We start from the raw sequence: 24719 nt of genomic DNA on the forward strand, positions 1-24719 counted from the left end.
TGAGGAGTTTAACCAGGCACTTGGTTGCAAAATGCGGAGTGATTCTAAAAAAAAAAAAAAAAACTAGGAAAAAAAATTTCACTACTTTAACGCAGGAAAAAGACAAGGCGACTAAACTCAAGGCAGCATGCATAACAAAGCAGTAGTACTTCGTGATGGTCCTTCTTTACTCATGACAGCTGTATAAAAAGGCAGTTACAGTAAAGAAGAAAACAAAAGGTTCAACATACTTTCATTGGCTTTAACAGGAAACCTAACCAAACCATAAATTGTTCCAACCACCCACTTCCTCCCTCCTCCTTTCAAGACACAAAGAAACTCCTCCCACTTGCAGTTCCAGCCAATAACATTGTTGCCAACAATGTAATCCATTATTACAAAGAGTCTCACGTATGTCTTTTTGCAATGCACTAGTAGACAAAGAAGAGACATTCAATCTTTTGTGATTAGTACATAAAAATATTAACAACATTTCAACACACAAAACTCTGAGGTGATTTGATAAACGCTCTCAGCAAGATTTCAGTCAGTGGTCTAAATGTAGAATGTACATTGCACTAACGTTTGTTTTTTAGGGTCTGACTTTGTCAGAACCTCCTTCTCTCGTGCTCAGAGCCTCCAGGTGAATGAACAGATTTAATAAAGGGGTGTGTAGCAGTGTCAGAAGTGTAGCAGCATACTCAGTTGGGCTCCCTGAAAGTGTATGTTTTGCATTATTTGATTAATTGGAAGGCACAGAAAGAAAATAGAATAAGGCTATAAGCTTTTCCTACATTCTGATTAAAAAGTAAAAAAAACAAACAAACATAATAGTTCATTGACCTAGTCCCTAAAAACTGGGCTTCTACGTATTAGCTGAGGCTTTTGTCAGCCAAAGACAGAAGTTGTGCAGTCGCTGTATCATGTGAGGCTGGTTGCAATGTGACCTGCAGCATGAAGCACAGCAGCACAGCTCAGGGACATGAAAAGAAAACCACACAACAGGGGAAGAAAAACCTAGCCTTGTTTAGACTGGGGAAAGGACATGAGTGAAAAGCATGCATTCACACAGACAATGAGAAAGGTTTACAGTGTTTACAAGTCAGTACAGTCGTTACAGGTACAAGGAGATGTGGAGCTCTTTGTCTAAATATTGTTGACACCTCTCCTGATTACTCTTCTCAATGCGCCCGGGTGGTTTTCCCTGCAGCCTGCGAGGTCAAAAACACAAATACGAATGAAATAACACGTGTACTTGTTTTGAAGTCTGTTACAAAGCCTATTTGCCTTTCATGCAAACTGCACCTGGGAGATGTCGACTCCAGTGAGTTTCTCTACAGCATTTGGCAGCTTGGTCATGATGTCCAACACTTCTCCAGCAAGTTTGGAGGCTCCTACATCTGCGCCACCGCTGGACACCATGGTAATCTTCTGTGTCGCTGACAGTGGCTTGCTGATTTCCTCTGCCATCTGCAGAACAAGAAAGATCAGAATTGGTATGCTTGCACCTTCAAAGTGTGCCATCCGTGAGCTAAGAAGCATGCGAGTCAGCTAATTCTTCTGAAAACTGAGCAGAGAATCACAATTTCAAAGAAATCTCAAAGGTTTAAAGCAACAATGTATCAAGCTTTGGGATATAAAGGTATATAATTAATATACCTTTTATGAATAACAGTTGAGTTGTGATTACTGAAATATGGTTAAAAAATATTTTAAAATCTTAAAGAGGCCTTGGAGTTGGAAAATGTAAAAAAAAAAAGAAAAGGGGAAAAAAAACTTTTTATGCAAAGAGAAGTAAAATAAAATCAACATTAAGGACTAGCGCTGATGAAAATGGGTTGAAAGGCTAATATAAAAACCAATATTCATGATATTTTCATCCATTAGAGTCAAACTGACCAATGGCAGTTTCTCCAGCAGCATGTCCACCATGGCTCCTTCTTTGTACTGCTTGAAGGCCTCTGCCTTCTTGTTCATCTGCTCGGCCTCAGCACGGCCCTTAGCCTCCACGGCAAAAGCCTCTGCCTCACCCTTTATCTGCATGACAACACACAGAGCAGAAAAGAGTGACGATGGCAGTAGTCACATGAAGCAGGAGAGAAAGGAATGACACATTATATGATGCAAAGTCACAGGAAAGGTGACGAGAAAATTAACAGTAGGAAAAAACTGTGACACAAAACGGGCGGTTCTCACTCTGATGGACTCTGCCTCAGCCTCAGCTTCCATGATGAGCTGCAGACTGCAGTAGAAAGGAAAAAAAAGAATGAATTTTTTTGTTGTTCAGTTCAAACTATACAGAAGCAATATTATGATTTAGTGCTCACCGCTGGGCCTCAGCCAACTTCTCCAGTCGGTATTTCTCAGCTTCTGCAGGTTTCTTAACCTTGGCCTCCAGCTCCTTCTCCTTGCGTGTGATCTCCTGCTCCTGCAGAGTAATCTGCTGCGTACGCTCCACCACTTGAATCTGCATCTTCTCCTCTTCGATGCGCTGCTTGGTCTTGGCCACCTGAAATGGAAATTCCAACAATTCTCAGCTTTCCATCAATAAAAACACAACATTTTGGACTTGGCCAGGCATTATGATGAGCGTACCTGAAGCTGATAGGCCATTTCTGACTCTGCCTTCTTGGCATTGACCTCAATGTCATAAGCCGCTTTCTTCAGCTCATAGTCTCGCTGGGCTTTCGCCATTTCAATCTCATTCTTGTACTGAGCAGACACCTTCTCCTGCATTGCGTGTGCCTCCTGAAAATGAACAGTACAGGAGAGAAAGACAAATTTGGTACTGCTCATCGGCATTATCTTGTCAGTACATGTCATTGTGCCGTCTTTCTCCCCTCTCCCCAACTGGTCCTTGCAGATGGCCGCTCCCTGAGCTTAGTTCTATTGGAGGTTTCTTCCTGTTAAAAGGGAGTTTTTCCTTCCCACTATCACCAAAGCGCTTGCTCATAGGGGGTCATATGATTGTTGGGATTTTCTCTGTTTTCTTTGTATAATTGTAGGGTTTTCACTTTACAATATAAAGTGCCTTGAGGAAACTATTGTTGTGTTGTTGTGGCCCAATCTAGATAAAACTGAATTGAAATGAACTGAACTGAACAGGCAGAATGACATTGACGATTATTTACCTTAATGACAGCATCTCGTTTGTATTGAGCCTCTCCAATCCTGGCATCCTTCTGCACCTGAGCAGTTCTGGCTTTACCCAGCGAGTGGAGGTAGTCCTGTAGAAGAGACAGAAAGGAGAGAAAGTGACAACCGACTACCAGAGAGCCTTATTTAGGCATTGAAAAGCAAAGTAGTACATCAGACAAACGAGTAATGTCGTTACCACAGAAGCACTTAGGCCTCATTTACGTCTACTGGGATGGCTCCAGGCTGAGAGTCGGGTAAGTCAATATCAATCACTTAAGAGCATTACAGTAACAGAGGAAATCATCAAAGACTAAACGCTTTGAAAACCTACATATTTCTAATGAATTTATCACAAGTCCATCAGCATTTGGCTTTTTTGGGGAGGCAATTTTTTGCATGAATTTGCTTATTTTTAGTGGTCTGTCTATCACTCAACGATACATCGTTTCCTGTTGCACCAAATATAATGCTCTGACAGAATATTCAAGATCTCATGGTAGATAAGCTGTCTGTTGACCCCAACACACGTTACAGGTTTTCCACGCAAAGCTTGCTTTATTTCAGCTTGCCATATTTAAAACAAAATCCTATTTTTCCTATACATGCACATTCAATCACCCACTGAGGAACTGACAATGGCCAGCTGGAAAGGTTTAGCATATCCCCCATGCCCTTCCAGCGTATTTTGTAATGCTTTTACAGTCAGAGTCTTGTCACCAGTGTTGGAAGAAGAAGTACTCAAACAGACTTGGCATACCTGATCGTCATGAACATCTTTCAGCGTGTAGCTGACGACACCAATCCCCATGTTGACCAGGTCAGAGGAGGCTACTTTAAAGACCTGCTCAGAAAACTTCTTACGATCCTGGTAGATCTCCTGCACACACACATAAAGATTTGCACACGTCAAGTTACATACTGTAAAAAAAAAAAAAAAAAAAAAAAAAAAAAAAAAGGCATGCCCTGTGCTAGTGCTGAGTAATAAACATTTTGTGCATAAAAGTTCTGCAAAATGCATTTTAGGGCCTCAATGAACCAACCTCTACAGTCAGGTGGGCAATGATGGCTCTCTGGTGTCCCTCTAGTGTCTCCAATGCAATCTGAGCGATCTCAGCCTCAGACTTTCCCATGAACATCTGACAGGCAGCTGCCAACATCTCCTTGTTCTGGCCCTGGATCTTCACCTGGGGAAAAAAAAAAAAACACAGGTTAATATGATCTCATTAAGACACTGCTATGAATCCTCCATAATGCTTCCTGTGTGGCCCGTGCTACAGACAGATGTTTATTTCACCATGAAGAAAATAGTTTATAACCTTTATAACCTAAGACCCAGCAAATCATTCTTGTCTTCTGTGGAGTTCATGTGACATGTCAAGCATAAACAATGCAGTCCTACAAATTTATGAGTCCTACTGTACTGTGAAAAGGAAATCCTTTCTAGTGATGCCACGGACAACATGGCCTGTTCTACAGCTTCCACATTTTATGGCAGTAGGTGAGGATGTGATACATGTTTTGCAGATATTGTTTTTCAATTGCTATGGATGAAATTGTTTCTTCAATATGAGATTCTTGAGTTTAATTTACCAGGATTTCAAAAAAAAAAAAGTACTGTAATTTCAACCATTTCAAAATAAACTTTTAATCAGTGAGACTTAAAAATGTGTTTTCAACCCATGCTGATACTTCAGGAAGCAGAGGGCTGAGTGTGGCAGAGAGGATTCTACTCAGAATTGTAGAAGTGGAGTCAGACTTTTTGCTTTCAGAGCATGAGGCAGAGGAAGGAAAAATATTAGAGCAGGAAGTTGAGAGCTCAGGAGGACATACCAGCTTTTCTGGAGTCTGAACACACACGCGCGCACACAAACACACACACACCTTTTATATCTTAGTGAGGACATCTGATTGACATAATACTTTCCCTTGCTGCTTACCCTAACCATCAAAAATAAATGCCTAACTCATACAACTCATACCCCTAGCCTAAACCTAACCATGAGCTAATTGTAACCCTGACACAAAAAAAACACATTTTCAGCCTCAAAAACTTCCTTCCAAACTTGTGGGGACGGGCATTTTGTCCCCATAAGTGACACACACGCACGCACGCACGCACACACACACACACAATCAGCTAAAAGTTCTTAAACTAGTTACTCTGTTGATTTAAATAACTATTAATATACTGCTAAAAGTGAATTAAACTGTACCTCGCCTTGTACCTTTCTTTATTAATTCTGTTTTAATCATAATGAGATTCACTTGAACTGTGAGAGTTGATTTTAAAGGCAGTTTTGTGCCATGTGACATCTAATTATTCCCAATCTGTTGTAACTTCAAATTCTGAAAAAAAGTTCTCAAACCATACCTGCGCAATGCCAGTGACAGAGATAGGGACACCATGGCGGGTGTAGACTTTGTCACTCTTCACATTTAGAGTCAGGGTGTTGAGTGTGATCCTGATTAGACCAAAAACAAACAAACAAAAAAAGACCAAAAGGAAGGGTGGAACTGATGAGATTCAAAACGTGAGAGCAAGGGTAACAGTAACATTGGAGAAACTAAGACTGCTTCCCTGATAATGGCAAGCTTCCCTATTTGCGGTCTCTGTCTTTATTTCACACTACGATGAACTGCACAGCAATGTTGTAGCTATAAAAACTACACAAGGGAAATTAAAATGAAAATGGGAATGACCTCTGGATTTGTTGAATACACGGCAAGACAAACACTCTTCCTCCAGCAATCATTAGAGGTGGAGAACGGCCGCAGCCTGACAAAAGAGGGGAAAACAAACATTAACAAATCCATCCAATAAGAGTCACTCATTCAGGAACTGATTCAAGAGAGCACAGCTGAACTTGCAACCTTTCATGACAGTGCGACTCATGCAATTCATCCACAACAGCTTGCGCCATTGGAAAATTCCTAGCTTACTCTAAACTGTCAGCAAGTCTTGGCCTTATCACAAGACACATGTGACACTTGTACACAACACTTCACTCTAACAATCCAATTCCAGGATTACTCTGTCTTTTGTTTATTACACTGATCTTCTGAGCTGCAAGTTTCTAAACAACAATAAAGCTTGCAGATGCTATGGTGAGAATATTCTCATGTGTTGTTCACAGAAACAATAATTAATCCATTACCAGACACCACCATCGCTTCATTGGGTCCACATGTGTAAAACATCCTGAATCCTAAATTTGAGACACACACAAAAACTTGTGAGAAAAAAACCCCCAATGGACTTGATTTGCCCTGTAAAAATGTTTAAAGTAGAAAATAAATGTATGACATGTATAAAGAGACAGGTGGATGTATCCACCAGTACAACACACAAAATATAGATTAAATCATTTTTTATTACAGCGTCTCATTGCTAATTTAAAGGCAATGAGTCCTATGCTGCCAACTATATTTTATTCATGTCGGTTTAAACCAGGGGTGCTCAATACGTCGATCGCGATCGACCAGTCGATCGCAAAGGTAGTATTGGTAGATCGCATGGCATTAAAAAAATAGATGCCAGCCTATCATCCATCCCGTCACTTGATTGATACAGGGAAGCCAGTCAGATGACAGCAGATTTTTTCTGACGCTTAGGTCGCTGCGCATGCGCAAACAGCGGCGCGAAGTGTAGTAAAACTGACAAGCTAGTCAGCGAGTTAACTCCAATTTTTAGCTCTCGGTTTTTTCTCTTAAACCTGGCCGTCAGCAGCTACTGTCCGGACTATGCATCCCTGGCTGATTCAATTCAGTGCAAGTCATCAGAGTAAACTCAGGTAATGACAAAAAATTTACATAGTTAATTGTGTTGTGAAATATTGGATATTGCGGTTATGCATGTATATACATTGTAGATATAAAGAATCCTCAATATATTTATAAATAAGTATATGTTTTGGATTTTTGTAGTGGGTAGATCATTTTGACTTGGTCATTTTATAAGTAGCTCACATGCGGAAAAAGTGTGAGCACCCCTGGTTTAAACCATTTAAACCTAATTAGGTTTCCATGTTTTTCCCAGCGACCCTCGGGGCTCCTCCCACTCCCGCCAGCCCTAATCTTCACACGGAACTCGGACTTTCAATGTAATAGCTGGAGCAACCAAGAAGCACAAAAAAGTACCGATAATGGCAAACAAACACGGGTGTTGGATGTAAAATTAAAAACTTTAAAGAAAGCGACCTAACCTGCGTATTAAAATTCGCTATCTCGCTATTTAATCGAGTCTGGGTCGATAACGTGGGGGTTAAAAAAAAACTGCCCAGTGTTTACGCTACAGCACCGCGATTTAACACGTTAAAACGAGCACTCCGGTTAACTTACCGTTATCCGGTCAGGTCAAAAGGAAACCTCCTTTTTTATATAAAAATAATGATAATAGTAAAATAAAGTCGGTTTTACTGTTGCGACGGTGAGAGCGTTGCTGCCCGTACACTGCAATCACACTGCAAAAAATGTCTGATGAGTGGGAAGTGCTCTGCGACCACGCCCATCCTCACGCTGACAGTGACGTAAGTGTGTCTGTTGTCATCTGGTGGCTTAGAGCGACAACTGCACCTCCACCATATCTATTTATCTATCTAGCAAAGAATTTATGATATCATGATACAAGGTTATAATAGTTAACTTAAAGTAAAAACTAAAACTAGAACTAAAGAAACAACTTTTGAAAAATCTACAAACACAGAATAAATATTCTTAGTTTTAGTATTTGTAATTTTGGTTAAAAACATTACAACTTGCCTGATGAGGCAATGATGAACATGTTTATTCAGACATTGGATGTCTACATGCTGGTGAGTCACCCACCTTTAAAAAGTTGTTTTTTCACAGTAATACCTGTGATGACCAGTTTCTCTTTATTTTCAGGACTATTTACATTCTAGATTTTCACTGAATGCATCAAAACTATGAATGAATACATATGGAATTATGTAGTAAACAAAAAGTGTGAAATAACTCAAAACATGTTTTATATTTTAGATCTTCAAAATAGCCACCCTTTGCTTTGAATGCTGCTTTGCACACTCTTGGCATTCTCTCGATGAGCTTCATGAGGTTGTCACCTGAAATGGTTTTCCAACAGTCTTGAAGGAGTTCCTAGAGATGCTGAGCACTTTTCGGCCTTTTTGCCTTCACTTCATCCCAAACCATCTCGAATGGATTTACGTGGATTTTAGTGACTGTAGAGGCCAGACCATCTGGCGCAGCACTCCATCACTCTTCTTCTTGGTCTTACACAGCCTGAAACTATTTTAAAGATGATAAAAATTAAAACAAGTTAATAGTCCAGCTAGTGTTTCTCATTTGCCTTGATAAGTTATCAAATACACCTTAATTTTTGTATACAATATAATATACGGAGAGCATCATGTGAGGAATAACCTGCAAAAACCCATAACTTGTTCATAACCTTTTGTTTGTCTCTTAAATGTAAATATTAACCACCATGAATATCCCATGGCTTTCAAAATGGCAAATACTTTTGCCACTACTTATAAACATACAGTCTATGGTTTAAAAAGAAGATGACGAATTCTTAGCCATGTAATCTGTGTAACAGGCAATACTGTGTATTCTGAATTCAGACTATTCCTACAAGAGCAGCTGGCATGTGCAAGCTGTTGCCCCTGTAAATGTTTATCTAAGCACATTTGCACTTGTTGATAAATTGTGTGTCTGTTAATCTCATTACTTCCACTAGTGGGCAGTGTTTACCATTGCTTGAATTAAGATGTGACAAAATACCCAATCCTAAATTTTCAAATACCAACAAAGGCATCTGTTAAGTAGACTCTATATTGATGCATTTTATAAAATGTGGGCTTCAGAGGTGTTTCCAGAGGCAGGAATATATGGGTGGCACTCTCACACCTGAAATATGATTGGACAAGAGTACTGTTAGGGTCAAAGTTGAAATTGAGTGACAGTATAAATGTGACTAGACCAACTTATTAACTTTATTCATGGATTTTACTGAAGTACAGTTTTAAAGTACTTTTACTGCATATAAGCATCGGTGCTTTTTACTTCTGCTCTGTTATAGTTTGGATAAAAATGTTGTACTTTGTAGACAGGGTAACACTATTATTGGCGACTGTCAAGCCTTTGAGTCGCCGAGCAGCTGAATAGGGGAATAATGTTGACGCGCCCGCTGTTTAAAACGTTAGTCAAAGTTCCAAGTTAAAACTCCTTTATTTGTTGTTAAATCCTTAAAATCCGTAGAAAACAGTGAACAAAAACATTCCAAGCTTGAGCGGTCAGCAAAAGTCGACTTCCCCCATCACCCACTCATTCACAAAATTTCCCTCGGGCCGTGAACAGGTGATATAGCAATCACTATTACAGACACCACGTGACCCAAAGCTACGCCTATCCATAACATTCCGGCCCCTAATTATTACATTTTTACAGTAATAATTACACATCCAACACCATACTCACAACACACACTTCATCATATCACAGACACCCAGTGAGACAACATAACATACTCAAAAGTCCACCAAAGTTATTTTCTCATGTCTTCTCTTCTTTTCTTCTGTCTGCACATGGTCAGTCAGTCATAGGCCAGAGGTTACCAGCACTTAGCCTAAATATAGTCAGTCTTATGTACATCTCATAACATTAAAGTCAATTCAAAGTTAGTTATGTCACACTGTGTCAAAAATGTCATAGTCATGGGTCAGAGGCCTCCTGAAGAAGGCATATCTTTGTGATGGGTCTGCACACATGGCTGGTTGGGGTCTTAATCCAGACCTGACGCACAAGCCCCCTTTCATCTGGTGCAGCTCCGGTGACTCTCCCAATGAGCCAAGAACCACGAGGTGCAGAATCATCCACTATAAGGACCACATCTCCAGGAACAAAGTTACGTTTAATTCTTCCCCATTTCTGGCGCTCTAATTCTGTGACTGGGACTCTCTTTGCATATCCTCTAGATATAAGATCTGTCATGAAGGCAGTGTAGTCTTTATGAAAGTCTTTATCTCTGATGAACCTTTTCTTCAAACCTAAGGCTCGTTGCTCAATTGCACAGTTGTCAGGCATTCTTATGTCTCGGTCTTTTAGTGGCAGGGCAATGCTGTAGTGCCAATCCCCCAAAGTCACCGTCTTGCTGGCCAATTCCAGGAACTTCAAGTCTTCCTTTGACAGCCCCATCTGTTCATCATTGCTGCTCTCAGGAAAATCCGTCTTGAACTGCTGTTTCCATAGCTTGTCCAGTGTGACAGCAGAAACTCTGTTGGCGGTAACTGTTGCCAAACATCCTGGCCTTCCACAGCATTCTCGATTAAGTGGCCCATTCACAGTCCAGCCGAGCACAGTCCTAATGGCAAAGGGTCCATCACCTACACTCCGGATGACCTCCAAAGGTTCTAGAGCTCTGGGCATATTCATGCCAATCAAAAGCTCAACATTGGCCTTAATTTCTGGCAAATGAACATGCTTCAAATGTGGCCAGTCAACCAGGTCCTGTTGATTTGGGATGTTACCAATATCTACAGGCATTTTATGCTGAGTGAAGAGGTTAGGCATATCACAGTACATGTCACTGTCCAATCCAGCAACTTCAAGTTCAGGTACAATGAAACTGTCCACCACTTTCTCCTGTCCCATGGTGCGCAGGAGAATCTTTGTCCTCCTCCCAGCAATATTCAGCTTGTCCATAAGACCCACTGTACAAAAGGATGCTGAACTCCCTTGGTCCAGAAAGGCATACGTTTCCACTATTCTTTGATCTCTCTTTGATTTTACTTTAACTGGCACAATGGCAAGCTTACAGTCCTGTTCACCGGCCCCAGTAAGACCACTAGTCTGGATCGTAACAGGAATGTTATCTGCCTCATTATTAGGTTTGACTTCATTCTTCTCTTTGTGGTGGATATGGAGTATACTTGCATGTCGGAGACCACAGATTTTACATGAAAGGCGTTTTCTGCATTCTTTGCTTATGTGCCCAGTACACAAACAGCCAAAACAAATGCGGTTCCTTTTAAGAAAAGAAATCTTCTCATCCTGAGGTTTCTTATCAAGCAGAGCACATGACTCCAGTGTATGTCCGCCTTTGCAGAAAAAACAAGCCTTCACAGTGCTGTGACGATCTTGAGCCTCTGTCTGATTCTGTCTCTCAACATCAGAGACTGTTGTGGCGAAGCTACTTCCGTTAGCTTTTAGATGTGGAGAACATTTCCCTCCATTGCTGCCCTTGGCTGCTAGATGTGTTGCTGGAACGTCACATAGATTTCCAAAGATGGGATCTGTTACAATTTTAACTTGACGCTCAAGGAAGGAAACAATGTCAATGAATGCGGCTCTGCGATGTTGCCTCTCCTGAATGTCATATGCTACTGTTCGCCATTTGTCTTTTAACTTATATGGCAGTCTTCTAATCACAGCAAGCATATTGGCAGGTGTATTTAATTCAGAGAGATCATCAATCTCTTCCATTGCATTGCAGCATCCACGTAAGAACAAACAATATGCCTGAAGAGCTTTTCCATCTTCTGATCTAATCAGTGGCCATGAGTGAACTTTGTTTAAATAAGCAGATGCAATCACATGTCCATTCCCAAAGTGCTCATACAGCAGAGTCTTTGCCTTTACATATCCAGCACTTCCAGACATATGTTGACAGCTTTTAACAAGTTCATTGGGCTGCCCCTTGGTGTACTGTGCAAGATAATGCAGGCAGTCGCCAGCATCGCCAGTCTTTGCTTCTATGACCTGTTCAAACGAGCGCATAAAGGCCTGAAAATGTAAAGGGTCGCCATCAAAGGTTTGAATCTCCCTTTTGGGCAGTGAAGAAAGACTTTGCTGATGGACCAACATACAAGTTAATTCATTTTGTTTTTCCATAATGGACAACAGATTTTCATTGGCTACTGGAAGAGCAGCTTGTGGCTTAGGCAAAGGTGGAATTGATCCAAAAGCGTCAGAAGGCCCCATGAGAGCTGGTGCAGGCCTTTCCCTTTTGATATTCTGTTGCACTGTTTTTACTTGAAGCTCTGCATTCCCAGTGATTGCATTTCCTTTTGCAAGCGTCTGAGGAACAAAAGTCTCTGCATCCGCATTAAGAATTTCAAGGCTGTTTTCCTTTGGTTTAAAATATGATTCCATTCCATTAGATTTCCGTGAAGCGATGCTCCGCATAGTGGATCCAGTTCTCAGCACGTTCACCTTTGCAACAGTTGCAGCTATATCTGCTTCAAGCTGAAGTTGTTCTTTCTTTCTCCTCAATTGTTCCTCTTGTTCTTCAAGAGAGTGTTTTTCTTTCAGCATATGTTGACGTGCGAGCAAGGCGGCCATTTCAGCTTCTGCCCTGAGACATGCAGATGAAGTAGATGATACTCTTGAGCTTGACCTACTGCCTTGATTTGACACACTGTCGGATGGCAACACGTCATCATTAACATCGTTCTGAGGATTAAGAGATGATTGAGGTTCTTTTCCAGTGTGTTCTCGCACCTCCACTTCTCCTCCCAGGGAAGTTTCCTGTGACTGTGCTTTGTCAGATAATGGCCTCCCTGAATGTTTATCAGTTTCAGAAAGCCATATCTTAACATCCTCCATAAACCCTTTATTGTATTTAGAGATGCTTGAGAACCATGTATTTTGTTTAGCTTTCTCATCAAATGAGATTAGAGAAAGTAAAGATTCATGCAATGCACTGGCATCCTTAAACAGGTGTGTTAACTCATCAAACTGTTTTTTGACTTGTGAATGATTTTTATCATCTTTCATTAGCTCTTTAAGAGACATAATAACACTTTTCATTTTGTTTACATGCCTTTTCCGATCTGTTTGGATGGTTTCAATTTTGTTTGCAAGAGCTTTCTCAGTGAGGGAAGTTATTCTTTTATCCTTTTCAGTTTTTCCAACAACAGATGCAGCCTGTGATCCACTCATTTTAAGCATTCAACATAAGCAGCATGCCAAAATCCAAAACAAAGGCAACAGCAATTCCTTCAAACTCAGTTGAACGCCTGCAGAGCCACAACTCACACACACCAAATCCAACAGCAAACGTAGCGGTGGGCGTGTCACAAAAACATCTTCGTATGGTCAGAATCCAAACTGCGTTCAAACAAACAATACGCAGCACAAAAACACAGTTTACATACCACCGTCGTCTTCTCCTTATCTGTCGGTCTAGCCGCTTTTACGGGTGTAGTGGCGGCGGTGTGTGGGCTCGCATCGGCGTTTATTCAGCGCTGATTGCGGGACGGTCCATTGCCGTCGCACCTTTTGCTGACAAATATTGGCGACTGTCAAGCCTTTGAGTCGCCGAGCAGCTGAATAGGGGAATAATGTTGACGCGCCCGCTGTTTAAAACGTTAGTCAAAGTTCCAAGTTAAAACTCCTTTATTTGTTGTTAAATCCTTAAAATCCGTAGAAAACAGTGAACAAAAACATTCTAAGCTTGAGCGGTCAGCAAAAGTCGACTTCCCCCATCACCCACTCATTCACAAAATTTCCCTCGGGCCGTGAACAGGTGATATAGCAATCACTATTACAGACACCACGTGACCAGTGGCGGCTCCTGAAAAAAATCTCAGGGGGGGCAATTTTTATGATATCGACTAAAATGACCCATTTAATGAGTACATCAAACAACACAATTTTAATTTAAATTTAAAATGAACAACCATATTCTGGCCATTTGTATAGATTTGTAAAAATGAACAACCATATTCTGGCCATTTGTATAGATTTGTAAAAATGAACATGAACAGATTTTTTTTTTTTTTTTTTTGAATGAATGAAAAATAACTATTGAAAACAACTGTAAACTGATTGGGGGGGTGGGCTAAAGAGAGAAAGAGAGAGGGATGGAGAAAGAGAGTAAATATGGTTAAGGGTTCTTATTTGTACAAGAACTTTGCTCGTCTGTCTTTCTGAGTGGCAAATTTCTCGATGACCCTGGTGTTGAAATCAGGAAGTTCTTGTGTGAGTTTTTTTTCTATGGACAGCATAGCCAGAGCGTTGAGCCGATCCTGAGCCATATTGTTTCTCAGGAAAGTTTTTATCCTCTTTAAAGTAGAGAAACACCTCTCCGATTCTGATGTTGTCATTGGTGTGGTGATGAGGATGTTAAGAAGACTTACAGTTTCGGTGAATGTGTCTTGAAGGTTGTTTTCCATCAGAACCTGATAGAGCGCCAGCGCACCACTACAACTCTGAAACTCCTCGTTGTCGTAGATCAGGGACAGTTCTGTTTTAAGTCTGGCTTTGTCCAATGAGGGATAGGCTTCCACTGTGGTTTGTAGTGCTGCATCTGGAAAATTTTTGCTGTGTTGTTGGAACAAGTCTCCTTGCAACAGAGTGGCGCTGACAAGGTGCTTGGTGAAAGAAAACCTCTCCTTGGCATGGCTCATAATGGTGTCGCACACCTATCCAATAATATATAATTGGTAAGAGTTAGATTCAGTGGTAAGACTTTGGCACATGTCTCATGTTAATCATTATTCTGAAAAAAAAAATCTGTCCATAACAAAAGAAAACAGTCATGACCACTATATCAAATGACATCTGACAGCATCGTCATTAGATTTTATCTGATGATCCGATTTAAATCAGACCAAGCAGCTAGTGCTTACCTCCAGTGCCAAATGGTGTTGCCTGTCTTCCCCCAATGTTCTCCGTCTCTTTGTGGGTGGGTCTTGAACAGGTCCCCTGTACTCCTCATCCACAACCAGATTAGGAAGTGCCTCCCTGATCCAATACATAAGTTTCATTAATGGCTTCTGAAAACTGAATAGGGATATATTAACCAAACACAAACCAAACAAAGGTTGTGTTCTAATTACCGGGAATTACTGGATTTAATTAATAACCGGACCTGGTTTAATGGCTGGGGGAAAACCAGTGCAAGTAAATAAAGGCCCTGGCCATAATTTCAGGAAATAGCCTATGGTATAGGCTACATCAAATCATTACTGGGAATATACTTCATCAAATATACTTAATCAAATATTTTTCATAAAATTACTTCAAAGGCTGATATAAATCAAAATTATCTGAATTCCATTAAACATTTAAGTCACAGAACACAGAATATATGCAGAGAATTTGATAGAATCTATGCATAGATAATTAACATTTATTCTAGGTTACATATTTATGCTTTTATGCCTACCTGATAGCCTGCATGCGGCTGATGAATGTCTGGGTGATCCCTGCGATGGTGACAGAATCGATGTTTCTCTTCTGTAGGTGGTTATACAGCATGTCTACATGTGGCATTATCTTGTGAAACAAGGCCAGGAAAAAACAGAAAGCTTCGTCTTCCAGCATTCTCACGAAACCACCGGCATCTCTCTTTGTAGGGGCATCAAATCCTTCACTGTTACGGATGGTCTGAAAACACCTCACCAGATCGTCTTTATGTTCATACACTGTATTCACAGCACGACTGTTGAAGTTCCAACGGGTTGCCGATGCACTTGGAAGTCGGTGCGCCACCACCTCGTCAAGCACTGCAGTCCTCTTGCTCGATTTAGTAAAAAAAGAAGCGAATCCTGCTATGTCGGAAAAAAAGTGACTGATTTGAGGGATGTGGGAGGTTGCTTGTTGCATTACCAGGTTTAACTGATGGGCATAACAATGTACGTAGTGAGCGTTAGCATAAATGTCCTGTATCTTACGCTGCCATCGTCTCTCTCTGACCTTATAGCTCACTTAGGCTACTGACTGAGGTAAAATTCTAGAACAGCAAATCTTCGCGCGTTTTCTGCAGGGGCGCAATTTTAAGCGCCCCCAAACCATTTAATTAAGCGACGCTGATAGGTCAAATATTTATTATTTTCCCCTGGCAACCATTTAATGATAGGCTATTTCGCTGCATATCAAGGGCGCTTTGACGAGCGCCCCAGAAGAAGAAAAACACCGTTTGTTGATTGAACTTTAATGAGTCAGCTGGTGAAAATGTTAAAATACGCCTGGCTGTATATGGGCACACACATAGTAAAACTATCATTGATGAATTTTTTAAAAATATATATTTTTACTCCTCCACATTTGGGGGGGCGGAGCCCGAGCGCCCCCTATGGGCCAGCCGCCACTGCACGTGACCCAAAGCTACGCCTATCCATAACAACTATAATATGGCCTTTGACTAAGGGCTTAATTGTACTCTAATTAAATGGAAATTCAATGTATTTTATGTAATTATATTTACCTGCAAATCCTTAAAGGTAGGCACACTAGTAGAAGTGCTTAACGAGTCAGGTTTTAGAGCAAACAAAGAAATAATGACACTGTAACTAAATATAAGTAGTCTCTAAGTAAATTAAAGTAATGTGTTGGTAAATGTAAGTAGTCTGTAAGTAATTTTAAGTAGTGCCTAAATTCTGGGTATTTTACAGAAAATGAAACACAGATTATACTGTAATTGATAATGACTACCGCATAAGCAATTTTAAGTACTACTTTCTTGATAATTTTGTGGAAGCACAAAAAATATTTCCCCGTCTTATATTCTATGTACACTGTACTTTTTCAGGCCACAGGCCATATTATGGAGTGGCTCCATCATTATAATGTCACATAAACCTGCAAACTTTGATGGTATTTCTTTTTTTTTTTTAGTCCTTATCAGATTATTATTGCTAAAGTAAAAGGGCAATTTAATAATAGAAGATCTGTCAGGTACATAATGGATATTAAATAAAGAGGTAAAACAATGAGATGTTAAGATGTAAAACGGCAAAGTTAAACTACTCCATATTGCAGCTCACACCCCAAAAACATATTTAAAATGTGAGATCAGGAAATATTAATATTACGGTCACATTGCTTGCTACTTAAAATTACATATGCAGGATGTACATTTATTGTTTTGTTTTTGTTTCCTGTAAAAACCTGATTTGTTACCCCCTTATTCTAGTGTGCCGACCCTTAAGTATTGGTAGGTAAATATATTTACATTGTAAATTCAAATAAAATACATATTAAACATAATAAGATTTTATGTAATTACAGCAGAATTTTGCTCTTAGTCATAGGCTGTATTATAAAATGCTACTATACTGCATACATTTATGTTAAAGTTTTAGTTACTTATTAGTTTGCAGCTTTTAAAATATATATTTTGCCATTGGGGCATAATTATGGACAAACTACCCAGCCTCGTGACAATATAATGGGGATCTACATATTAATAAATCAGTAATGATGAATGATCTGATTAGAAAATGTATATGATTCTGAAAGGGGGCATTGTGCATGAGTACTTTTAGTCATTGTTTTGTACTATTATGTAAGCAGAATTATTACTTTTAGCCAAGTAAGAGACCTAAATACTTGTTTGATCACTTTGTGATACAGATATTAAATTAAAAAACACATTTTTCAGGCTCTTGTGCAGTGCAACTTTTCCTATAATATCTTCAAGAAATATCTTTCCTGTAAGTGTCCAAGCAGTCAAAGGATGTACGCCACAGGTATAATTTTCAAAATATGTGTTTTAATATACCCCCAAAAGACAAAAATAATCTCAAAAACACATAATAAAGAAAATAAGTTACTCTGAGAAAGAGGTACATCCATGAAACAGACATTTACTCAAAGCTACTGCTTAACAACGGAGCGAAAGTTTGTGGTGTCCCCGGGATTCCCATGTGCTTGTTTGCCATTCACCTAGGGACCATTTTTGATCCGAGGACACCACAAGGGGTATTACATTCAAAGGCAGACACCACAATAACTACATTTAATATAAAGAAACCATGCGGTCACAACAGGCAGTTCACTCCCTTTGATTAGTCTCTGTATTTAATCCAGCTCCACCCTCAGCCTCCTCTTTTACTCAAACAAAGAAGGATGAAAGCAGCCTGCAGGTAACTCAAAAAATAGAGAAAAATAATACAATTTATTATGTATATAGTGGTTGCTGGTACAGTGTTCAGTGCAATCAGTGTAGTGTCATAATGTGTAATAAGAATAGATTAAGCAAATGAATCAACTCACTTTTGGTATTACAACTTTAACGACTACTTAATTAACTTAAATGTTAGAATGTAAGATATAAGGTTTTACACTCCCACCTCAGGAGTATCTCCACATGCAGTCTGAACAAATATTACCACATTTTTTCAAGTGTGTGGTTGTTGGTACGACCATCACACATCTATTTTCTTAATTGCTTGTGCAAGTCAGGGATGCATGGGGCTGTAGAATATTCCAGCTGCAGGGTGAATGGACACCCTACACTGTAAAAACATATATTTTAGCATTTTTACAGATTCATTGCAGGGCTAAGTAACTATTAATCTAAAGTGAAGCTAAATTTGATTGCAGATGCATTCACAGCTAGTAACAATTATGCTTAGTCATTTACCCAAATGTGCTGAAAGTGTCCTTTCTGTCTTGAACAAGGAAGAAAATAAAGAATAGAACCAATGCAATGGAGTAAAAATATCAATAAAGTGTGCCATTTTCTAAAGATCTGTCAAGACTATTTCATAGCCTATACACATTATCATTCTTTAGAAACAGTGTTTAGTTTATTTTCTGCAATCCATTGCCAAACATATATAGATTTGCTCCTGTTTTCCTGAGATCATCTGCTGAGAGCTTGGATCAGAGGCCTGGCACACACCCCTCCTACACAATAATTCCTACCCTTGCATTTTCACATTGTCTTGTGGTGGCTAATAAGTACAGCAATGCACACATATGTAAACTATATGTAAGGTATTGCAGCTCGTTTGAACATGAAGCTAGAGAAAGGCTTCAACATGCTGTTGTTTCAGCAGCTAGTCCTGATGAACCGGCTGACCCCATCTTGTCCCCACTTCATCTGTTTCCTCTGCAGAAGCAGATACAGTAATGGGTTGTCGTCATCCTCTGGTAGCTAAAACAACTGTAATGTATCTTTCTGGCATTTTTTTCCAGACACCAGCTGGTAACATTCTGGTCAATCCATATATCTAATTTCCACTCCCAGATCTGCAGCTGTGAGGCTCCTCCTCCTCCGTGCTACTCCGCTCAGCCAATCCCCGTCTGCGGCAGCGGTGTCTGGCCACGCCCAACCCTAGCCTTAGCTCTGGAAACGCTCCAGCGATATAAATCCATTGTCCGGCACATTCACACCAGTCTGCGGTCGGCTCCTCGTGCTCACTAAACAGCTGCCTTTTTTTGCTACCCATTGTAAAACTTTTGCATCCATAATGAGGGAAATCGTGCACATCCAGGCCGGCCAGTGCGGTAACCAGATTGGTGCCAAGGTAAGAAAATATAATGCAAAGAATGTATGTTCTTAAAAGAAATAGAATAAATTCTGTGTTTTTCTGTCACAATTCACGTTTAATAATCAGGACATAGTTTAATCATTCGGCTTGTCTGGAAAAGAATTCTCAGTGAAGACAAAGGATACCCTTTTCTTTTCATGCACCATATATCTTTTAGCATATAAATATAACTGTAAATGTCAAGTGATCACTTTTGTGTGCGTCTATTTTTTTTTTTTTTACTAAATATTGTGCACTGCGGTAACTGGTGGGTGGGTGTGGAGCAGCAGAGCGCAGCCGCTCGTATTGAAGTAACGGTATAACGGGGGGCTCTTGTGTCTCGACTGGTTTTTGTTCACACAACGCCGGGCGTGTCTGCGTCCCCGGCACTTCAGATTCAGCTGACCTCAAGACACTGTCTCAGGAAAAGAGACAGAAAAAGGGAGAGAGGGAAAAAAATCAGTCTATTCTTTACTTGTCAGATCTCCCCGCACTCGAGTTTCTTTGTCTTGCACAGCCAGATATGACTGGTATTCCAGACAATGAGTGGGGAGCTGGGCTTGAGAGGCCTACTTATGCCCCCCGCTAAAGACTGATGGATCAATAGTCCATACTGATTAGATTATTGATTTGGCAAGCTTTAAAGGAAGACTGCAGTTTGGGGTGCTTGGAAAGCAGAAGAGCTGTTGAAGGGTGTGGCATGGATAATTGGTCAACAAAAAATTCTCCCTTTATTTATTTTTTTTAAAAGCTGCATATTAACAAAGACACGATCTAAATACTTATAATCAAGATTCACGTAACTGCTTTTTTAAAAATCAAATTGTATATGTTTTTGCTGCATTTTAATTCTATATTCCAACAAAAAAGGGGGAGGGAGTCAAAGTCTGCATAGGCTCAGTTCATCACCCACCCATTTGTTATAGCAACAATTGCAGTCAGCTACAATAGGTTAGATAATGAGTGGCCCATTATTATCCCTGTTTTACTATCTCCTTTTGTTCTCCAGCTGATCATTTGCCACAGACAGCATATGTTTAAGTAGAACAGTAATCTCGCCCTGCTATTTAGATGGACTGTAGTTTAAAGACTACACTAACAATGGCCCATATTTTGCAGGATGCATCATTACTGCCATGATGTGCTGCTGACAGATGTTCTGTAAAACAGGGCCTTCTTTGCAATCAATGTCTTTCCTCCCCTAACCAAATTAGGAGAAGGGTGGGGGAGGAATGGAGGAAACAGCTGATGCACAGTGGGTGAAGTCACTGGGTTCTCAATTGACTTAATGTGCAGTTGCTGGCAATGTCTTGGTAGACTAATTTTAGGAAATAAATACAAATTGTGCCCATTATATGTAATTCTATTTAGTATTTATTGCAGTTGCACCAAAATCAGTTGCAGTAAAAAAAAATTAATTAAGTTACTAAATTCAATTTATAAGTGCCTCCTTATTTAAGCCCACTGCTCCATTATTTCCTTTGTGTTAATGATATATGATGTAAAGATAGCTGCTTGTAGCCTGGAAGTGAGGATATTCTGGATTCCACCCCCCAAGGACTCATTGACTCAGATGTCCAGCGGGTATGATTGACAGAACTGCTGAAGGGCTACACTGTGGTGAATTAGGTCAGGGTGTGGCATTGCTTTTCTGCTTATTGTCCTCATTCTTTCACTGTGGTTATTTTCAGTCTTTATCTACTCTCGTGTCACTGTAGCTGTCCTAGCATTATTTTTTCTTTATTCTTGTTTTTGATTTTGTGTTTCTTTGTTCTGCTGTGTTGATCTTATCTTCTCCATATTAAGGTCACTTAATCATTTTTGCTTTACATGGCCTTATTTAGATGTCATGATACTTGGTCCACAGCTGACTCCCAATCTCTTAAGCAGTGCTCTGCTATACAGCCAGCTTATCCAGATTATTCCAAATCCTCGTATTGCGCTGTTAGCAGGAAATCACCGGCTGTGTTGAAAAGAAATGTCTGAGTTGGACGATATCAGTAAATATGGTAGAGTAATACGCACTGACAAGATTTATTACGACATTAACACTCTAAAAAATCTGAATGTAGTCTTTAAACAGTGAACAAGACATGAATTCAGATCTGAAGGGAGTCAGTATCTTCAGTGTCGTCTGACTGCAAATGGATTTTATTTGCAGGTTGGCCCGCAGACGGATCTGTAGCGCCTTTGTTCCTCCCTCCTTTGCATTTTACATATGAAAGAACCGCATTCTGCTAAGTCATCACTCGACACTTACGGAAATCTCAAAAGCAGCGTTGTTGGGAATGGGTTCAGATATGGCTCGCTGAAAAATGGAAAAATCCTGTCATTTCCATCAGAAAACAAAAATGCAAACCCACTGCTGTTTTCCTCATTTTCACCCCCACCCCCCGATCCCATGAACCGCACATCTAATGGGTAGATGTGTACTTTCGTTGCAAGTAACTGTCATGTGATATCTTCCATTTTGTGTCTGCAGTTCTGGGAAGTGATCAGTGATGAGCATGGCATCGATCCCACGGGGACTTACCATGGAGACAGTGACCTGCAGCTGGACAGGATCAGTGTTTACTATAATGAGGCCACAGGTTAGCTGTCTTCCTAACTCATGTTAATAAGTGAGGGTATATTATATATGGATTCATTTTTAACTTGACAATTTAATTCCAAAGTATGACACTACATCTCTTCTTGCATTCTCATCTCTACTGTACTGTTACTACACCTTTTCACCTATATCCAAAGGTCCTTCCTGTATTATTGAGCTGGTGTTTTTTTGCCCCCTTTTCTTTCTACTTCTCTCTCTGTCTTGCTCTCCTCTTCTTCTCTTTCGTGTGGAGGAGGTAAATACGTGCCTCGGGCCATTCTGGTGGACTTGGAGCCTGGCACCATGGACTCTGTGAGGTCTGGACCCTTTGGTCAGATCTTCAGACCTGACAATTTCGTGTTCGGTGGGTGCCTTAAAGACATATCTCATGCTCCTTTTTGATTTAAGGAAAAATGTTACTCACTTGAATGCCACTCCTTTTCCTTCAGGTCAGAGTGGTGCTGGAAACAACTGGGCCAAGGGTCACTACACAGAGGGAGCCGAGCTGGTGGACTCAGTCCTGGATGTGGTCCGCAAAGAATCAGAGAGCTGTGACTGCCTGCAGGGTTTCCAGCTCACCCACTCACTTGGTGGAGGAACTGGATCTGGTATGGGAACCCTGCTCATCAGCAAGATCCGCGAAGAGTACCCAGACCGTATTATGAACACCTTCAGTGTGGTGCCTTCCCCCAAGGTAACATCTCCTTGTGATAGCACATGATAGATTTTTGGTTTTAATTATAGTTTCTTTGGCCTGAGGTTTCTCCTAAGATCTTGAAACTAAATAGAAGTTCTGTGTTCGCAGGTGTCAGACACTGTGGTCGAGCCTTACAACGCCACCCTGTCGGTCCACCAGCTTGTAGAGAACACAGATGAAACCTACTGCATCGATAACGAGGCTCTGTATGACATTTGCTTCCGCACCCTGAAACTAACCACACCCACCTACGGAGACCTTAACCATCTGGTGTCCGCCACTATGAGCGGGGTCACCACCTGCCTCCGCTTCCCTGGCCAGCTCAATGCAGATCTGCGCAAACTGGCCGTCAACATGGTGCCTTTCCCTCGTTTGCACTTCTTCATGCCTGGCTTCGCTCCTCTGACCAGCAGGGGCAGCCAGCAGTACCGCGCCCTCACAGTTCCCGAGCTCACCCAGCAGGTGTTTGATGCCAAGAATATGATGGCCGCGTGCGACCCACGCCACGGCCGCTACCTGACAGTTGCCGCCGTGTTCCGTGGCCGCATGTCCATGAAGGAGGTCGATGAGCAGATGCTCAATGTGCAGAACAAGAACAGCAGCTACTTCGTTGAATGGATCCCCAACAATGTCAAGACCGCAGTTTGCGATATTCCACCCCGTGGCCTCAAGATGGCCGTCACTTTCATCGGCAACAGCACTGCTATCCAGGAGCTGTTCAAGCGCATCTCCGAGCAGTTCACAGCCATGTTCCGCCGTAAGGCCTTCTTGCACTGGTACACAGGGGAAGGTATGGATGAGATGGAGTTCACTGAAGCGGAGAGCAACATGAATGACCTGGTGTCAGAGTACCAGCAGTACCAGGATGCCACTGCGGAGGAAGAGGGTGAATTTGAGGAGGAAGCTGAAGAGGATGCTTAAAGGTCAAGATGTGAAGGTCAAGAAATCATCGCCAAAACAGAAAATAATCAAAACGGAACAACCACAAGTAACCAAGAAACCAACATAGTGTCAAGATCACTGCTAGAATAAAATTTTAGTGTCTGTTAGTTTTACCTTGTCATTGAGTGCAAATAAAGTTGTCGACTGAGAACTCATTTGCCTCTCATTCCTCTTCGCACATACATGCTTTTCATCAGTTTAGCCAGTCAGAAAGTAAGATCCAGGCCCTCTCGGTGCAGTATACAGTAGGCTAGATAGAGCTGCGAGTTACTGGAAAATCTAATGTGATGTAATGAAAGGGTTTATTTCTGCTCCATAAGCATTATGATGGCTAAGGGCCCACATCCATTTGCAACATTCTGCACCAACCCACATTCCCACAACTATCTGGCGTTGAAGAAATTGCACCCTGCCAGTTTTTAGATGACAATAACATAACACCAGAGAAAGTAGGAGGGCATTTGCTGGTTGAGTAACCTACTAATTATATACATGTGTTATTTGAGATGTTTACATTTTGTAGGGAACTCATAAGAGCTATTTCATTTTGGGGATTTAAGATAAGATAACACTTTATTGATCCCACAACGGGGAAATTTTTGCGTCACCTCAGCTCAAGTACAGATATATGAAGGAAATACAAAAATACAATTAAGTACAATCAATGAAAAAAAGTAAGATAATACACTATATACAATGGTAGCATACACAGTATGTGATTATGGATATAGTTGGAAATATGGAAGACATAAACTATATAGCTTGGAAGGTCCATTATGCATGAAGTGGTGACCGTGGATGTTCACAGTGTCCAGTGACTTATGACATCGTGATTGAGGAGTTATAGAGTCTAACTGCTGTTGGGATGAATGATCTGCGAAAGCGCTCCTTCCTGCAGCGAGGGTGTTTCAGTCTCTGACTAAAGGAGCTGCTACAGTACAGTAAAGGTTTTGACAAGAGGACTTCTTTTTCCCTGGAAATACAATTAAAAACAGTTTGACAGGTAAACTCCACATCAGGGGTGGAAATTACAATATCTTACAATAGAGGACAGTTTGCTACAATACATCAAGATATTGATGTAACTGAAGGAAAAACATTTAAAACACAGAAAGCAGGAATTACAGAT

General features: G+C 40.7%; 3 protein-coding genes across 5 annotated transcripts; 1 reads left to right on the forward strand and 2 right to left on the reverse strand.

The window, feature by feature from the left end:
* Positions 1–985: 985 nt before the first annotated feature.
* flot1b (flotillin 1b) lies at positions 986–7616 on the reverse strand. 2 transcript variants are annotated; one of them, XM_085471703.1, is made up of 13 exons: positions 7456–7616; positions 6273–6323; positions 5818–5893; positions 5489–5579; positions 4158–4301; positions 3875–3994; positions 3111–3206; positions 2575–2727; positions 2307–2488; positions 2176–2221; positions 1879–2016; positions 1285–1449; positions 986–1190 (listed from the first exon to the last, which is right to left on the reverse strand). In XM_085471703.1, the coding sequence occupies exons 2-13, from the start codon at positions 6313–6315 to the stop codon at positions 1161–1163; spliced, it is 1284 nt and encodes a 427-aa protein (XP_085327829.1). In that variant the 5' UTR covers positions 6316–6323; positions 7456–7616; the 3' UTR covers positions 986–1160. The 2 variants fall into 2 exon arrangements, with proteins under 2 accessions (XP_085327829.1, XP_085327830.1); XM_085471704.1 differs by lacking the exon at positions 6273–6323 and having other exon boundaries at positions 7456–7615.
* A 6305-nt stretch (positions 7617–13921) lies between these two features.
* Positions 13922–15888, reverse strand: LOC146698860 (zinc finger MYM-type protein 1-like). The gene is made up of 3 exons (XM_085472703.1): positions 15269–15888; positions 14730–14844; positions 13922–14522 (listed from the first exon to the last, which is right to left on the reverse strand). Exons 1-3 carry the CDS (start codon positions 15706–15708, stop codon positions 13995–13997), a joined length of 1083 nt encoding a protein of 360 aa, XP_085328829.1. The 5' UTR covers positions 15709–15888; the 3' UTR covers positions 13922–13994.
* Positions 15889–19186: 3298 nt separating this feature from the next.
* On the forward strand, positions 19187–23741 carry tubb5 (tubulin, beta 5). 2 transcript variants are annotated; one of them, XM_085471709.1, is made up of 5 exons: positions 19187–19358; positions 21844–21952; positions 22208–22315; positions 22401–22645; positions 22757–23741. In XM_085471709.1, exons 1-5 carry the CDS (start codon positions 19302–19304, stop codon positions 23567–23569), a joined length of 1332 nt encoding a protein of 443 aa, XP_085327835.1. In that variant the 5' UTR covers positions 19187–19301; the 3' UTR covers positions 23570–23741. The 2 variants fall into 2 exon arrangements, with proteins under 2 accessions (XP_085327835.1, XP_085327834.1); XM_085471708.1 differs by having other exon boundaries at positions 19188–19358; positions 22205–22315.
* The last annotated feature ends 978 nt before the right edge of the window (positions 23742–24719 follow it).

This window comes from Copadichromis virginalis, linkage group LG11, assembly GCF_057382275.1.
Source record: "Copadichromis virginalis isolate Kocher_CV1m ecotype Utaka linkage group LG11, C_Virginalis_male_GT1.1, whole genome shotgun sequence".
NCBI lineage: Eukaryota > Metazoa > Chordata > Actinopteri > Cichliformes > Cichlidae > Copadichromis > Copadichromis virginalis.

Excerpts from the sequence above, each read along its gene's own strand:
- flot1b (XM_085471703.1), bottom strand. The coding sequence starts at position 6,315 with ATGTTTTACACATGTGGACCCAATGAAGCGATGGTGGTGTCTG. Across the intron at positions 4,302-5,488 it reads CTGTCACTGGCATTGCGCAG|GTGAAGATCCAGGGCCAGAA; the intron begins GTATGGTTTGAG and ends TTTTTTCCCCAG. Across the intron at positions 2,222-2,306 it reads AAGTTGGCTGAGGCCCAGCG|TCTGCAGCTCATCATGGAAG; the intron begins GTGAGCACTAAA and ends TTTCTACTGCAG.
- tubb5 (XM_085471708.1), top strand. The coding sequence starts at position 19,302 with ATGAGGGAAATCGTGCACATCCAGGCCGGCCAGTGCGGTAACCAGATT. Across the intron at positions 21,953-22,204 it reads TTACTATAATGAGGCCACAG|GAGGTAAATACGTGCCTCGG; the intron begins GTTAGCTGTCTT and ends TTTCGTGTGGAG. Across the intron at positions 22,646-22,756 it reads GTGTGGTGCCTTCCCCCAAG|GTGTCAGACACTGTGGTCGA; the intron begins GTAACATCTCCT and ends CTGTGTTCGCAG.
- LOC146698860 (XM_085472703.1), bottom strand. The coding sequence starts at position 15,708 with ATGCAACAAGCAACCTCCCACATCCCTCAAATCAGTCACTTTTTTTCC. Across the intron at positions 14,845-15,268 it reads AGCCGCATGCAGGCTATCAG|GGAGGCACTTCCTAATCTGG; the intron begins GTAGGCATAAAA and ends GTATTGGATCAG. Across the intron at positions 14,523-14,729 it reads AACACCATTTGGCACTGGAG|GTGTGCGACACCATTATGAG; the intron begins GTAAGCACTAGC and ends ATTATTGGATAG.